This window comes from Muntiacus reevesi, chromosome 1, assembly GCF_963930625.1.
Source record: "Muntiacus reevesi chromosome 1, mMunRee1.1, whole genome shotgun sequence".
Lineage (NCBI taxonomy): Eukaryota > Metazoa > Chordata > Mammalia > Artiodactyla > Cervidae > Muntiacus > Muntiacus reevesi.
Window position 1 is genome coordinate 236,354,505 of NC_089249.1, and position 17,323 is coordinate 236,371,827.

Here is a 17,323-nt window from a genome sequence, read left to right on the forward strand (position 1 = left end):
GGACCTTCTCCCTCGTCCTGCAAAAGGAGGGCTGAACTTGCGCTCAAGGATGGCACTCTTCTCAGCCAGACATCCTCTTCCTAGGGAGCTTTACCCTCTGTCTCACAGGAACATTATTTGCAGGGATAATGCTCAGTGGAAACTAATCATTGAGAGAATCAGCTATAGAAATCACTAACAGAAAAGCATCATAGACAGTCCTCTGGTCTTCTAAAACATTACTAACAAGCATCGTCAGCAAAACCCTGTCTCCAGGGGTCATTACTTTGAGGGAACTCTGCCAATCATAGCATTACTTAGAAGGCACAGTTTTTATGTTCCTCAAATGCCTACTGTCAAACTAAACTAAAGTTTTGAATGGTTTCAAACACTTCCAGGTTTGGCTAAGTAAATATAACTCTCAAATTCAAGTGTGGCCTGAGGGTCAGGTAAGAGCTTTTTTCCCCAGCCTGAGTGCATATTTTAGTTTGTCAGAGCAGCCCTGTAAAATGCCTTTACACTACACAGTTTGGATGTAGATGACCAGAGAGACCTAGAATTCTATTGCCAGCTGTCTTCCTTTGTGGAGGGTAAGGACAAAGACTTCAGTTTCTCTGAATCATTTTGAAAACCATCACCCAGGATTTAAAAAAAAAAAAAAAAGGCAACTGGTAAAAGGTAAGAGGCACATCTCATTTGTTTCAAAATTCTCTCCTTCTAGAACCAAAAGCCCTGCTGAATTCATAAGGAAACATTTTGCACAAAAGTGGCCCATGTGAGAAGCTGGGAACTAGAAAGGACCCCCAGTTCCCAAAAGGGAGTTATCAATAGACCTATGTAATCATAATGTCATTACTTTGTTTTTACGGATGACAGTCTTTGTGGAATCATTTGCTCTTGGCAGACCATATATCATAATTCTCCTCCCTTTAGTAATTTCTTCACTGCTAGAGAAAATTCTGCATATGTGGAAACCATCTCGACAAATGGTGAAAAAATATTTACTTTTCACTTAGAATTGCCTTTTTATATACTGTCAGAAGTTATAAACAAAAAGTTGTTTGGAGGATTTTGGCAATATGAATGCCTAGCATGAGAAAAATGTAAATAAGCAATTTAACAAAATGTTTACAAATAGGTCCAGAATCACAAGAGAAACACCCAGGGATATCTCAAACCTGGAACCTGGCATTTGGAGGATAATTCAGTGTCATTCTTTACATTTTATTCTGGAAAAACACTTTTGTTACTTAATCCTTTCATAAGATATTCATTTATTAACCAAACTGATTTCCTTCAGGTGGGAATTAATAACTACATATGCTAGAGATAAAGCATACTTTAATTTTATCATATTTTTAAAAAACTCTTTTGATAGCTTCAGAATTAACTTGCAAGAATAAGGATTTTGCAGCAAAGATTGTTCTCAAAGACTGAGCAACTGAGCTCCAAGCATACTGAAAAATGGGCTGGCAGGGAGATGTAGATGGTTTTTAAGGTGCATGTAGATCTGTGTGTGGGGTGTGTGTGTCTGTGTGTCTGTCTGTCTGTTCTTGACATGTAACCATAATGTAGGGCAAGGGCAGATCTTCCCACTATCTATGTCAGGCACATAGAAAATGTCCAAAAAGAGATATTATCAAATCTATAGACAGTCCAAATCTGGAATAAGATATTTTATTATAGAATTAAGCTTCAAAATTATCCTGATAGTAGAAAAATAAGCTAAAGTTGTGATGAATATTATGGGGGGGGGGATTAAAATTCTACAGTTAAAGGGCTTCTGTTTCCTTTTGGTTTTAAGTTCAACTGTAGCAACATAGTATGCAGATATCCTGGCTTTAAGAAGCAACAGCTAGAACTGTACATAGAATAATGAACTGATTCAAATTTGGGAAAATAGTACATCAAGGCTGTACAGTGACACCCTGCTTATTTAACTTCTATGCAGAGTATATCACGACAAATGCCTGACTGGATGAATCACAAGCTGGAATCAAGATTGCTGGGAGAAATATCAACAACTTCAGACATGCAGATAATACTACTCTAATGGCAGAAAGTAAAGAGAAACTAAAGAGCCTCTTGATGAGGATGAAAGAGGACAGTGAAAAACTTGGCTTGAAACTCAACATTGAAAAAACTAAGATCATGGCTTCCAGTCCCATCACTTCATGGCAAATAGAAGAAGGGAAAGTGGAAGCAATGACAAATTTTCTTTTCTTGGGCTCCAAAATCACTGTGAACAGTGACTACAGCCATGAAATTAAAGGACACTTACTCCTTGGAAGGAAAGCTATGACAAACCTAGACTGCATTATTAAAAAGAAGAGATATCACTTTGCTGACAAAAATTCATATAGTCAAAGCTATGGTTTTTCCAGTAATCATGTACAGATGTGAGAGCTGGACCATAAAGAAGGCTGAGCTCCAAAGAGATTATGCTTCTGAATCGTGGGCTGGAGAAGACTCTTGAGAGTACCCTGGACTTCAAGGAGATCAAACCAATCAATCCTAAAGGAAATCAACCCTGAATATTCATTGGAAGGACTGATGCTGAAGCTGAAGCTCCAATAGGTTGGTCACGAGATGCGAAGAATTGACTCACTGGAAAAGACCCTCATGCTGGGAAAGATTGAAGACAGGAGAAGAAGGGGACGACAGAGGATGAGATGGATAGATAGAATCACTGACTCAATGACATGTATCTGAGCAAACTCCAGGAGATAGTAGGACAGAGGAACCTGGAATGCTGTAGTCCACGGGGTCACAAAGAGTTGGATATGACTTAGCAACTGAAAAACAACATCCTAGCTTATGTGGAAAAGTTTCTGAAGGCCTGAATGACAGAATTTACTATGGAGAAAACAGTAGGACATGGATTATTGAATTATTACATGTAATCTTTACTATAGAATCATAAGTTGTATATAAATCAGGGAAAGTAACTGGCCTAATGCACTTGGGCATGGCCATATCCCATGTAGAACAGTGTGTTCAGTTGTGGGCACTAGATTTTTGAAAGAATATTTATAAAATATATTAATAATATAATCTGAAAAGGAAATCCAAGTGGTGAAAGGCTCATAGAAGGGAGAGCTGACAAAACTAGGAATAATAAGGCTAAAATGGAGAATTTTAGGGAGAATGTGATAATTGCCCTAAGACGTATAAAAGGCAGTAAAAGCAAAGGGTAGTAATAATTAACATGTATTGAGTACCATATGCAAAGTAGTCACTGTTATCTGCATTTTGCAAAAGAGGAAAACTGAGACACGGAGAATAAGTTACACATCTATGGCCACATAATTTATAATGGCTGAGCCAGTTTTCATCCCACTAATCCACCCCCAGATCTGGGAGAGAGATTAAAGCCATTTCCCAAATATTTCTAATCTCCGTTTTACAGAATCCTAGTAAGACTGTTAACTTTCTCAATTTTTTTTGAAGCTGAACATGAACTGATGATTTCCTCTGGCCCAAGAAATATGGCCATAAGTCATATACATGACTTTAGTGTGGGAGTTTAAGAGTCTATGAGCAATTTACCATATGCTTTTCCTACCTTGAATGTGAGGACATGGAATCTCCATCAGTCTAGGTCTTTGAAGGGCAATGATTAACAGTTATCCTGCAGATCCATGATAGACAAGTAGCAGGAGCAAAAATCAAACCATTAGTGTTCAATTAAGTCACTGGGATTTGAGGACTGTTTGTTACTGGCATTATCTCAGCTTTTCTGACAGATACACAAGACTACATGCTTAAACTCATTAAAATATCTCACCATAAGGAAACATTGTTATTCTTATATTCCCAAAACTAAGAATAGTTTGTAGAAACTAAAGTAGGTAGACTTGGACTTTTTTTTTAATGTAAAATCCTCCAAAATTGCTTCATGTGAAGAAGTGAGCTCCCTGAAAATGGCAGTATTTAAACAGAGACCAGATGGTGATTTTGTACCTACATAGTGAAAAGGATGGCTTCATTAAGAAGGTTTTATCAAACTTTTATCCAGCACCTCCAAGTGCCAGGCATTTAAGCCACAAAGATAAATCCAAACACCCTATCTTCATCCTTGAGGAAATAAGTTCAGAAGTAGATAACCTCTGATGTCTCTTCGATCAGTGTGATTCAACTAAATTAGAGATAATAACATGGTCTGGATAAAGCTGACAGCAAGCCCGAACTTAGAAATAAGCATGTAGCACTACAAATCCTGGTTGTATTATTATTTTTCAATTAAGAGTCAAAAGTACAGGGTTTGCAAAAAGAAAGAAAAAGAAAGACATGTTGGGTTTAAAAGAGGAACATTTCCCCTTTCTCTAGTTACCATTCTTAAATCCTGCAAACCAGGCATATTATCTGGCTTACATCAGGGGTGTTCCAGCAAAGGGAATAGCACTGACTCATAGCAATTGTTACCGACCTTTTCCATCACCTCTCCCATCCCTTCGGATCAGGAAGGGGACATTTCAATACTGATCAAAGTCAGACCTGAAAAGAGGCAATAATCTTTCCCTAGGGCCATTCTTCAGTTTCAAATCAGCCAAACCCTTCCCAAAAGATCAGAAGCTTTTCCTAAAAGGGTATTTGAGTGGGGCCTAGAGGAATCCCATATTCTAAGGATGATGTGAAAATCACAAACTAAATGAGTGATTCCAAGAAACAGTGACGTTGTTCCCCAAAGGCACCTTAAAACCATACTCATTTTGGTACTTTCTTTCCTGTTATCAATTCTTAAAACTTAGTATATATTTTTTTAAACTTCCAAAAATCAAGCAGCACAGAGAAGTTCTCTCCTTTCACTGGCTCGCTGCATTTTAATGGAAAAACATCTAAAACTTGGGTTAGCATTAACTTTAATTGCTCTGAGGCAAACATTTCCATTTCAGGTTATGATTCATAACCGTATTAGTCCAGGATAATATATGCAGGCTGGATTTTGCAGCCATTATCTAGACAAGGGTGAGGTATCTGATTACTATTGTTCCCCAACTCAAAAGGGTCAGTTTGAACTCCTGAATTCTCCAATCCTCCCGCCCAGGCCCTGAGTTTTCTGAACTATGGTTCTGATTTTTTATGAAATAAATGAGGGCAAGCTGAGTTTCGGTGCCACATCTTAAGTGCCATATCTTAAGCTCAGTGTGACATGAGTTTCTGAAAAATACACACAGAAAAAACTGGCTTTGGCACATGGAAGAGCAGTAGGGAACTTGCAGCTGTACTAGTTTAATATGCGCCCTTAATACTCTTGCCTATTTTCAAAAATACAATACCACTCTTCCCCAGACAGCTGGCTCCCCAGCCTCGCGCCGAGTCACCTACACAAATATACACTTAACAAACACAGATGTGAAATGTCGACTTAGGGCAGAAGAGAAGCAAGGGGGTTCGGGTGTTTAGTCTGCTGGCTCCACGCTGAAAAGTTTCAGGAGCAGAGCTGATGTTGGAAGAGTGAGAGGGGAAACCGCCCAGCCTGTACGTTCATCCGGGTACTATGGAGATGACCCCGTTTTCCCGGGACCAGTTTGCCCTCTGCCCTGGTGACCTAGGTTGAGATTTAATCTAGAGTCAGAAGGGAGATCAAGAAGACAATTGTGCTGGCGGGTACTCAGACCGAGAGAAGGGCTAGAAGTCGCTCAGCCTTCCTGCACTGGCCGGGCTGACACACCCACTCAGAACCGACGGCCCGGGGATGCGGCAGGGAAGGGAGGGGACCCACGCACCCCGTGTCCCGCGCGCACAAAGATGCTACAGTGGGGACACGCGTGAATAATCCAGATTCGGGCTGGAAGGTGTCGATGCACTCGGCGGAGGGTGCCCCTTTCCTCCCCCTAGTCCTCCATCCCCCCCGCAAAGTGAACGAGAGAAAGTTGTGCCCGGGCCAAGGCGCCCCGGGGCTGGAAAGGGAGCAAGGACAGGCGGAGAGGAAACCCGGGCCCCCTTACCTTGTCCTTGGGGCCGAGGTTTTGCAAAACCTCCTTGCCGGTGGCGCTCCGGATCTCCACCCCAGCGGGCGCGGGCGACGCGGGCGCGGGCTCCCGGCTCTCCTCCCGGCCTTGGCCCCGGTGCGGGGTATCCCCCTCGGCGCCAGGTCGGCTCCCCGAGCCTCGGACGCTGCCCTGGCTGCTCCGGGGAGTCTTCGCGCCGCGCTGCCCCACGCTCAGGGCATCGAAATCCAGAGTCTTGCTCTCGAAGGCGCCCTCCACGTTGCAGAACATGCCGCCGTACTTCTGCCGCGGGACCTGGTCGGTGGTGCCGGGCCTGGCCAGGTACACGGGCAGATCGTCTTCATGGGAGCTGTCCCAGCCTCTGCGGCCCGAGGCCATGGTTGGATCGCGACAGCGGCCCGCGGGTTCTCTTCCCCAAAGGCGGAAAGGGCAGCAGCCGGCAGCGTGCGCCGAGCCACAGTGACTGGGGCGGGAGGAGGCGCCTGAGCCTTCGCGCCAGAGGCGGCAGTGCTGCTCCGGTTCCTGCCTGTCCCCTGCGAGCCCCGAGCCAGCGAGCGCAGCGCTTGGGCCGGAGCGGTGGCGTGTTCCGCTCGCCCGCCTCGCCCGCCTCGCCCGCCCAGCCGGCCGCACCTCCTGCGCGCCGGGACCCTAACGTGGCCTCCTGCGATCACGCGTCCCCGCCGCCCATCCAAAGGAGAAATCCAACTTGGCGCGCGCGCGCACACACGGGCAGGCTTCCAGCTCGCCCAACAACCCCCAGGTTGACACTCAAGAGCTCGCTTCACTCACATGTGAGCACAAGCCCTGTTTTACCCACACTCACTCCCAAGCTGGCCTCCCAAACACAAGTCTCTGCCCCACTCAGGTAAGGAAACTTTGTTGGTTCGGGTGGGTTGATATAAACTCCAAGTTCCTCCCCAGTTACAGCGAAACACACACACACAAACTCAGATTTACCAGACTCACAATCTCAGACTTTGTTTACCAATAATCCCAGACTCTGTCTCATCCTAATCTTAGATTGTCTCACAATTGCTCCCGTTTCTAGAATCTGCCTCACAAACCTGCACCCTCTCATAATGAACTCCTAAATTATTGGCTCACAGAGCTCTACAGACAGATCATCTTATTGACAATCACGAGAAACCTGTAACAGACTCACACACTTCAACTTATTCTTTTAACTTTTTTTGATGTCGACCGCTCCCCAACCAGGGATCCAACCGCATCCCCTGCATTGGAAGGGGAAGTCTTAACCACTGGACCACTAGGGAAGTCCCACTTCAACCTATTCTTACTTCATATATTTCACCCTAGATTTTGCTTTTTATCCACCCTTAATTTGTTTATTTACTTTTGGCCATGACTTGCTGGCTTGTGGGATCTTAGTTCCCAGACCATAGATCAAACCCTCACCCACTGCATTGGAAGGTGGAGGCTCAATCACTGGACCATCAAGTAAGTCACTCAAAAGATTTTTTTGAAGTATAGTTTTGGTTTGAATTGTCTGGTTTTCTACTATGTGCTTACGTAAATAGGTAAAAGATGAAAACCACATCTATTTTTTTTCTTAAGGTGTCAGGGGTTTTTTTTTGTTTGTGTTTTAGTCGAACCTCCAGCCATGAGGGATCTTAGTTCCCCTGATTAGGAATGGAGCCCAGGCCCCCTGCAGTGGAAGCCCAGAGTCTTAACCACTGGTCCACCAGGGAAGTCTCTATCCACCCTTGATTTGCATCACACACAATTACACTACTGATCAGACAAGACTGGCAAAGCACTCGTAATACTTTGTCCTCATCAGATACCTCACCTACTGAGGTCAGAACCCTACACTTGGCCCCACACACAAGTTCAGGTTTGCCTTAAAATTGAGAACCAAAGACTTTGCCATTCCTATTAGCAGACACACACACAGGTATTACTCATGCATATGCACACTCTCACATCCGCAGCCTCTCCCCATGTCCACCCACATACACTCAATGCCAGACTGCCCCGTGAACACAGAGTTCACATGCTCAGAGCTCACACCATTATGTGCACACCCTGCCTAAGCTCCAAACCTGTAATGCCCACCTTCAACTGAACCCCTTGTTGGAAATTCACTCTTGCAGTTACTTATTCATCGAACATGAACTGCATGCCCACTCTGCTCTTCAGAAGGTACTGGAGAGACAGTGTTAAACAAGGCAGATGAGGGCCTGTCCCCAGTGAGAGTATAGACTGCAGCCACCCATCTGGGTAGCTCAGTCATTCACTGGCCTGCCCAACTTCATTCTCCACTACATCATAAGCTCCATGAAGGCAGATATTTGATCTGTTTAGTCTACCTTTCAATATTTTGAGTCGAGAGCATCTGTTGGCACTTAAGGTACTCTGTAAATCTCTTTTGAATGAATGGATGATGATGATAATATTAAAAACAACAGTAGGGAACATTTATTGGTACAGTTGCTGTGTGCCACTCATTAATGTAATTGTTTCCCATATATGTATTAATTCATTTAATGCCCATAAGCATTTGGAAGGTTTCTTTGTGCGCATAAACATGATCTTTAAAGGCATCTACACTGAAGTTCATGAACTGAAACTCTGAACATCAATTTGGGGGGAAATTAGGATTGTGGGGGGCGATTCATGGGGTCACAAAGAGTCGGACACGACTGAGCGACTGAACTGAACTGAACTGGGATTGTGGGAAATGGGATCTCGGTGGCAGGCATGTAACAGCCTTGGCAGTTTGAAGGATAGAAGCTGACATAAACTCAGGTCAAAGACAAGTACATTGACACCAGTTATACTTACTCCACGATGAGGAGAAAGGCCCTTAAAGACTGTCTGTGCTCCATCAAAATTACTGACTTCCTTTGGGCAGCTGCTCCTTTTTAACAAACGCTGGTGATGTTGGACTCAGAAATTTATGTGAGGGACTTCCCTGGTGGCCCAGTGGTTAAGAATCTATCTGCCAGTGCAGGGGTCACAGGTTTGATCTCTGGTCCAGGAAGATTCCACATGCTACAGGGCAACTAAGCCTATCTACTGTAACTGCAGAAGGCTGCGCGCCCTAGAGGCTGTGCTCTGCAAAAAGAGAAGCCACCACAATGTGAAACCCATGCACTGCAGATAGAGAAAGCCTGCACACAGCAATGAAGACCCAGCACAGTCAAACATAAATATTTTTTTAAAGAAATGTATATTGAATAAAGAAATTCATGTGAAATATCCATAAAACAGGCCATTCCCTCCCTCTTTGCTCCTATAGGTTACCTTCCTCTCCTTTCCCATTGCTTTCATCTCTCCTCCTTTCATTAATTCATCTTCAGACTGTTAGGAGGACTCTTGCTATGTGTCCAGCATTTTCCCGGGTTCTTTCCCTGGTGGAACACAAGTCTAGTGGCAGGGAAATGACAGTAAGAAAGATTAGGTCAGATAGTCACAAGAACTATGAAGAAAGTAAGATAGCCAGTTTTTTAATTGGCCAGCCAGGAAAGACTTGAAGTCTTCCCTCTCTGACTTTCTATAAACACCGCCGGTACCTTCACCATCAACAGCGGCAACAATAAAGATACCAGCTAACATTTATTAGGAATTCTGTGCCAAGTTCAGTGCTAAGGATTTCCATTGTGTCTTGATTAATCTTAATGGCAAAGTGAGTCAAGTGCCACTATTTTACTAGTGAAGAAGCTGAGGCTTTTAAGTGCCCAAGCTATGACAACTGGTAACTAGACAACTGGTAACTGGACAAATGGTAACTGGAAGCAAAATATGTGCCAAGAGTCCAAGGTTTCCTTTGAGAAGAGCACATTCTGGAGGTAGACCAGGCTTGTCTGTGTTCCCATGTGTGGGTGTAGATATGCTCCATCGTTAGAGTTACATTGCCTGACCACTATGACTGTTGCAATGTACATGCTCCATAATTACCTTTGTTGATGAGATGTCACCTTTAAGAGTCAACAGCTGCGTATACACATATGTGTTTAATTAAGAAAGCCAAGCAGTCCTGAAATGAAGACTGAAATGGGAATGGCTGATCTGACTCCAGTTCTGCAACTATGTGGCCTCTGACCAAGCATCTTACTTAACTTCTAGATGTCTTTCTTCTTCATATTTGCCTCACCCACTTAACAGGATTATTAAGGACTTCATTCTTTGAGTAAGATATTGTGCTGAGAACTCCACATGCATGGCCTTAACCTTCATAGCAATCCCTTAAATTTGGTGTGATTATTCTCATTTGACCGGTGGAGAAAACAAGGCCTGGACAAGTTAAGTTTCTTGCCCAAAGTGTCACACCTAGCACTTCAAGCTAGAATTCAAATCCTTCACCAACTAACTCAGAGCCTGTGCTCTTAAAAAATACCCCACAACAGAGTTCTGATGTAAGGACCCAAAGGGAGAATAAAAGGAAAGACTAAAAGTGAGATGTTAACAAAGAAAATTATTCTAATATCTAAACAATATCCAACTGTTTTGGGGCAGAGGTTAATTTTAATAAGGACAAACAGTCACATAAAGAAACATCCTACCAGTGTCAAGCTAACAAAGGACACAGCCCCCACCAACACATGGTGATTTTGTCACATCTCTCCCTAGAGAAGTAGAGGAGACATTACTTAGGGCAATCACAAACATAAGAGAACCATTATGTCTGTGGCCACCTTAAGTCACTTCCTGGTGAAAAAGTTATCCAAAACCACATACAAACAGTAAGCTATTTCTATAACCAAGCAACAAAATGGAGCTTTCTACTTGTCACATACCTGATCAGTTTTGCATTTTCTGTAACTGCAGTAAATGACTTGCCAGTTTGCATTGAGATGACCTGTGAAGTGAGCCCATAGGGTATCTGATTATAACTTCAGGGAAATGTATTCTGGCGGCATCTTCTATTACCTATAGATCAGCAGAAGGCAGAGACTCCTGGATGGTAAGCAATGCCATGCGTGGAGCAATCCGGACATAGCATTGCCTAGGACATCTTTCATGTGAAATAAACTGCACTGCAGTCTTTTGTGTTTGTTTTGTCTTGGGAAGGGAGCATTTTACAAACATGGGGGCAGGATAAGATAGGGATGGGGGTTAAGAGATGCAAACTGCTATGTATGAAACAAACTATGAGGATATATTGGACTGGCTTCCCCGGTGGCTCAGCTGGTAAAGAATCTGCCTGCAATGCAGGAAACCTGGGTTTGACCCCTGAGTTGGGAAGACCCCCTGGAGGAGGGCATGGCAACCACTCCAGTATTCTTGCCTGGAGAATTTCATGGACAGAGGAGCCTGGTGGGATACAGTCCATGGGATCACAGAGTCCAACACAGTGACTAAGCACAGCCCAGCGTATTTGGACAGCATGGGGAATATAGGCAATATTTTATAATAACCACAAATGAAGTGTAATATATAAAAATTTTGAATCACTATGTTGAACACCTGAAACTAATATAATACCATAAATATACTATACTGCAATTTAAAAAGTCATAAACTCTCAACAAATATGGGAAAATGTGAACAATGGCAGGTTAAGTGAAGAAGCAGGATGTAAAATTACTCATATGTCTTGTTTATGACTATTAAATATGTTGACTATTAACAAGGGATAAACAAAAACTTTAACAGTTGTGTTTAGGTTATGCATATTTTTCTCTTTTTTGCTAAACTTGTAATGGTGTTATCACATTTTTTAAATGGAGTATAATTGCTTTACAATGTTATGGTAGTTTCTGCCAAACAACAAAATGAACCAGCTATCAGTTCAGTTCAGTTCAGTTGCTCAGTCGTGTTCAACTCTATGCAACTCCATGGACTGCAAGATGCCAGGCCTCCCTGTCCATTACCAACTCCCGGAGTTTACCCAGACTCATGTCTATTGAGTCGGTGTTGCCATCCAACCACCTCATTCTCTGTCGTCCCTTTCTCCTCCTGCCTTTAATCTTTCCCAGCATCAGGATCTTTTCCAATGAGTCAGTTCTTCCCGTCAGGTGGCCAAAGTATTGGAGTATCACCTTCAATATCAGTCCTTCCAATGAATACTCAGGACTGATCTCCTTTAGGATGGACTGGTTGGATCTCCTTGCAAACCCAGGGAATCTCAAGAGTCTTCTCCAACACCACAGCTCAAAAGCATCAATTCTTTGGTGCTCAGCTTTCTTTATAGTCAAACTCTCACATCCATACATGACCACTAGAAAAACCATAGCCTTTACTAGACAGACCTTTATTGACAAAGTAATGTCTCTGTGTTTTAATATGCGGTCAAGGTTGGTCATAACTTTCCTTCCAAGGAGTAAGCATTTTTTAATTTTATTGCTGCAGTCACCATTTGCAGTGATTTTGGAGCCCCCAAAATTAAAGTCTGCCACTGTTTCCCCATCTATTTGCCATGAAGTAATGGGACTGGATGCCATGATCTTAGTTTTCTGAATGTTAGCTTTAAGCCAACTTTTTCACTCTCCTCTTTCACTTTCATCAAGAAGTTCTTTAGTTCTTCTTCACTTTCTGCCATAAGGGTGGTGTCATCTGCATTTCTGAGGTTATTGATATTTCTCCTGGCAATCTGGATTCCAGCTTGTGCATCATCCAGCCCAGTGTTTCTCATGATGTACTCTGCATATAAGTTAAATAAGCAGGGTGACAATATACAGCCTTGATGTACTCCTTTCCCTATTTGAAACCAGTCTGTTGTCCATGTCCAATTCTAACTGTTGCTTCCTGACCTGCATACAGGTTGCTCAGGAGGCAGGTCAGGTGGTCTGGTATTCCCATCTCTTTCAGAATTTTCCACAGTTTGTTGTGATCCACACAGTCAAAGGCTTTGGCATAGTCAATAAAGCAGAAATAGATGTTTTCCTAGAACTCTCTTGCTTTTTTGATTATCCAACAGATGTTGGCAATTTGATCTCTGGTTCCTCTGCCTTTTCTAAACCAGCTTGAACATCTGGAAATTCATGGTTCACGTATGGCTGAAGCCTGCCTTGGAGAATTTTGAGCATTACTCTACTAGTGGGTGAGATGAGTGCAATTGTGGAGTAGTTTGAGCATTCTTTGGCATTGCCTTTTTTGGGATTGGAATGAAAATTGACCTTTTCCAATCCTGTGGCCCCTGCTGAGTTTTCCAAATTTGTTAGTGTATTGAGTGCAGCACTTTCACAGCATCATCTTTCAGGATTTAAAATAGCTCAACTGGAATTCTATCACCTCCAGTAGCATTGTTCATAGCGATGCTTCCTAAGGCCCACTTGACTTTACATTCCAGGATGTCTGGCTCTAGGTGAGTGATCACACCATCGTGATCACCTGGGTCATGAAAATCTTTTTTGTACAGTTCTTCTGTGTATTCTTGTCACCTCTTCTTAATATCTTCTGCTTCTGTTAGGTCCATACCATTTCTGTCCTTTCTTGAGCCCATCTTTGCATGAAGTGTTCCCTTGGAATCTCTAATTTTCTTGAAGAGATCTCTAGTCTTTCCCATTCTGTTGTTTTCCTCTATTTCTTTGCACTGATCGCTGAGGAAGGCTCTCTTATCTCTCCTTGCTATTCTTTGGAACTCTGCATTCAAATGGGAATATCTTTCCTTTTCTCCTTTGTTTTTTGCTTCTCTTCTTTTCACAGCTATTTGTAAGGCCTCCTCAGACAGCCATTTTGCTTTTTTGCATTTCTTTTCCTTGGGGATAATCTTGATCCCTGACTCCTGTACAATGTCATGAACCTCCATCCATACATAGTTCATCAGGCACTCTGTCTATCAGATCTAGGCCCTTAAATCTATTTCTCACTTCCACTGTATAATCATAAGGGATTTGATTAAGTCATACCTGAATGGTCTAGTGGTTTTTCCACTTTCTTTAAGTCTGAATTTGGCAATAAGGAGTTCATGATCTGAGCCACAGTCAGCTCCCAGTCTTTTTTTTTTCTTTTTTTTTTTGCTGACTACATACAGCGACTCCATCTTAGGCTACAAAGAATATTATCAATCTGATTTCAGTATTGACCATCTGGTGATGTCTATGTGTCGAGTCTTCTCTTATGTTGTTGGAAGAGGGTGTTTGCCATGATCAGTGCATTCTCTTGGCAAAACTCTGTTAGCCTTTGCCCTGCTTTATTCTGTACTCCAAATCCTAATTTGCCTGTTACTCCAGGTATTTCTTGACTTCCTACTTTTGCATTCCAGTCCCCTATAATGAAAAGAGCATCTTTCTTGGGTGTTAGTTCTACAAGGTCTTGTAGGTCTTCATAGAACCATTCAACTTCAGCTTCTTCAGCATTACTGGTTAGGGCATAGACTTGGATTACCATGATATTGAATGGTCTTCTTTAGAAACAAACAGAGATCATTCTGTTGTTTTAGAGATTGCATCCAAGTACTGCATTTCAGATTCTTTTATTGACTATGATGGCTACTCCTTTTCTTCTAAGGGATTTTTGCCCATAGCAGTAGATAAAATGGTCATCTGAGTTAAATTCACCCATTCCAATCCATTTTAGTTCTCTGATTCCTGAAATGTCTACATTCACCCTTGCCATCTCCTGTTTGACCACATCCAATTTGCCTTGATTCATGAACCTAAGATTCCAGGTTCCTATGCAATATTGCTCTTTACAGCATCAGACCTTGCTTCCATCACCAGTCACATCCACAAGTGGATGTTGTTCCGTGGCACTGGAGCAGCAAGAGACTGATACAAGATACTCCACATCCAAGGTCAGAAGCAGGGCCGTGAGGAGATAGCCCATGTCCAAGGTCAGAGAAACTCCAGTAAGTCAGTAGGCAATGAGAGAGGGCATCAGAGGGCAGACAGACAGAAACCACAATCACAGAAAACTAACCAATCTAATCACACGGACCACAGCCTTGTCTAACTCAATGAAACTATGAGCTATGCCGTGTAGGGCCACCTGCCGGGAGCCAGCACACAAGATCCTACCCATGACAAGGTCATGAGGGAGAAAACCTGATGGGCAAGGCGGATCAGGTTTCCAAGGATTCCGAAAAGGCTAGCTCATGAGATCCCACCCATGACAAGGTCATGGGGAGAAAGCCTGATGGGCAAGGCGGATCAGGTTTTCAGGGATTCCGAAAAGCTGCCCCAAAGCTGCCCCCGGCGCTCACCTTAAAGATGGTATCTGTCTTTCTGATGCTTGCTTCAATAGACTACTCCCTAATTTCTGTGACACAGGCAGAAAGTCTTCCCTGATCTCTTTCCAAATAAGAATCAATTTAGAACTTTAATCAGTAAGTTTCCCAGGTGGTGGTATTTTATGAGATTATCCAGGGTGAAAGGAGTGTTTTAATTTAAACTCCTTTGCTGGTATTTTAGTTTGTTTGGCAAATGCATTTATACCCTTAGTACTAATATGCGTGACTGCTTATAATACCCTAATCATAAAACAGCATAAAGAACCTGATCATATAAAGGCCCTAACAGACATAGAGCCTTTTTGAGGGGTGAAGGAGTCCTATTAGAAAACATAAGAAAAATCATTCTAAAGGTGGTTATTGGGTTGATGTTTGCTTGCTGTGTTTTGCTTGGGGTGTTTTTGCTCTTAATGTTCTAAGGTTGTGTTATGGAAACCATTGTTAATATAGTTAAAGATCTAGAGAAATAAGAGCTTAGCCCTAGTGTGGTAACAATGAGATGGTTGTTAATTGTCAGCCAGGAGTGCTAGGCAGAAGCTGCCTCACCAAAGTCACAGAGTCAGTGTGGGGTAAACTTCTTAGATAAACGCAACTGACAACTTCTGCAGAAGGATTAATATTTGTGTTAACAAGGTTATACTTCTACTCTGTACTGTTGCCCTATGAGACTGCTACCTTCCAGTTAAGGTCACCAGAGAAACAGAAAATAGGTTTACATTCACCTGACTTGCATAAAATGTTAATAGGCCCCAAGGCCAGAAGATAATGTACAGGACCCTCATAAACAAAGAAGTATGCAGAAAACACCCTGGTTTTGTGAAGAACAAGCTGATGTAACGTTAAACTATCTTCCCCTTAGAAATGTACTAATTTAGGGTATAAAAGCCATGGTAAAAAATAAAGCATTACCGGACTCTGCCAGACTCTGCACCCCCCGTCTGGTCACTCTCTCTCTCTCTCTTTCTCTCCCCCTCGCAGACTTGGCCCTATCAAGGCTGGTCTCATGTGTCTTCTCTCTCTCTCTCTCTCTCTCTCTCTCTCGCCGGCGCCGTTCATCTTGAGGGTACCCCCTGGATCCTGCCGAGGCTGGACCCCGGCAGCCACCCAAGACAGACGGGTCATGGTGAAGAGTTCTGACAAAATGTGATCCACTGGAGAAGGGAATGGCAAACCACTTCAGTGCTCTTGCCTTGAGAACCCCATGAACAGTATGAAAAGGTAAAAAGATAGGACACTGAAAGATGAACTCCCCAGGTCGGTCGGTGCCCAACATGCTACTGAACCAGCTATAAACATCCTATATCCTCTCTTGAGCCTCCCTCGCCCACTTCATCCCACCCCTCCAGGTCATCACAGAGCATGGAGCTGAGCTCCCTGTGCTATGCAGCTGCTTCCCACTGGCTATCTATTTACACATGGTAGTGTATATATGTCATGCACTCCAGTCTTATAAAGCAAAAATCTACCCAACAGAAGACAGAATTTTAATAGTCACTAAGGCTGTGCCTCCATACTCAAAACAAGGAGAAAATAGAGAACTTAAGGCAGTTTACTTTGACTCAACAGTGAATTTAAATATCTCTGATCAAAACCCACCCTCTGTCTTTTCCTTACTTGAGCTGCAGGAATTTGAACATATATTATCTCTTTCCTACTTTATGGACACAAACATTAAATACCTCCTTTTCACCCTACAAATGTCATATATGAATGAGACAATCTTTGCAAAATACTCAGCACTCTACCTGACACACAGTATTTGCTCAATAAACATTAGTTCCCCATTTTTTCAGAGTATATTTAGATATATCCTTAATAGTGGCTCAGACAGTAAGAAATCTGCCTGCAATGCAAGAAACCTGGGTTCAATCTCTGGGTCAAGAAGATCCCGTGGAGAAGGGAATGGCAACCCACTCCAGTGTTCTTGCCTGGAGAATCCCATGGACAGAGGGGCCTGGAGGGCTACAATCCACAGGGTCGTAAATAGTCAGACATGACTGAGCGACTAACACTTTCACTTTCACTTTTCACTTAATATCACAGAGTCTGTAATAATGAACTTGACCACGTCCTGCAAGTTTAGTTTTGCAGGGGTTTATGGAGAAAATCGACACAATAATAATGTTTTGTATATATATTTTAAAATGACTAATATTTTCAATATACCTCCATTGCACCCTAAGAACTTTCCTGGCAGGCCACTAGCAGTTTTAGCTCAATATTTGGTGACCAAAGTGTTCATTAGAAACCTAAA

The 17,323-nt window shown here is 42.8% G+C and overlaps 1 protein-coding gene across 1 annotated transcript in view; it reads right to left on the reverse strand.

Annotated features, from left to right (window-relative positions):
• The window catches only part of DPYSL3 (dihydropyrimidinase like 3), a 115,976-nt gene extending 109,394 nt beyond the window's left edge, over positions 1-6,582 (reverse strand). The window contains exon 1 of the mRNA XM_065918854.1: positions 5,931-6,582. Coding sequence (XP_065774926.1) covers positions 5,931-6,311 — 381 coding nt within the window. The 5' untranslated portion in view covers positions 6,312-6,582. The remainder of the gene's footprint in view (positions 1-5,930) is intronic.
• Positions 6,583-17,323: the final 10,741 nt, after the last annotated feature.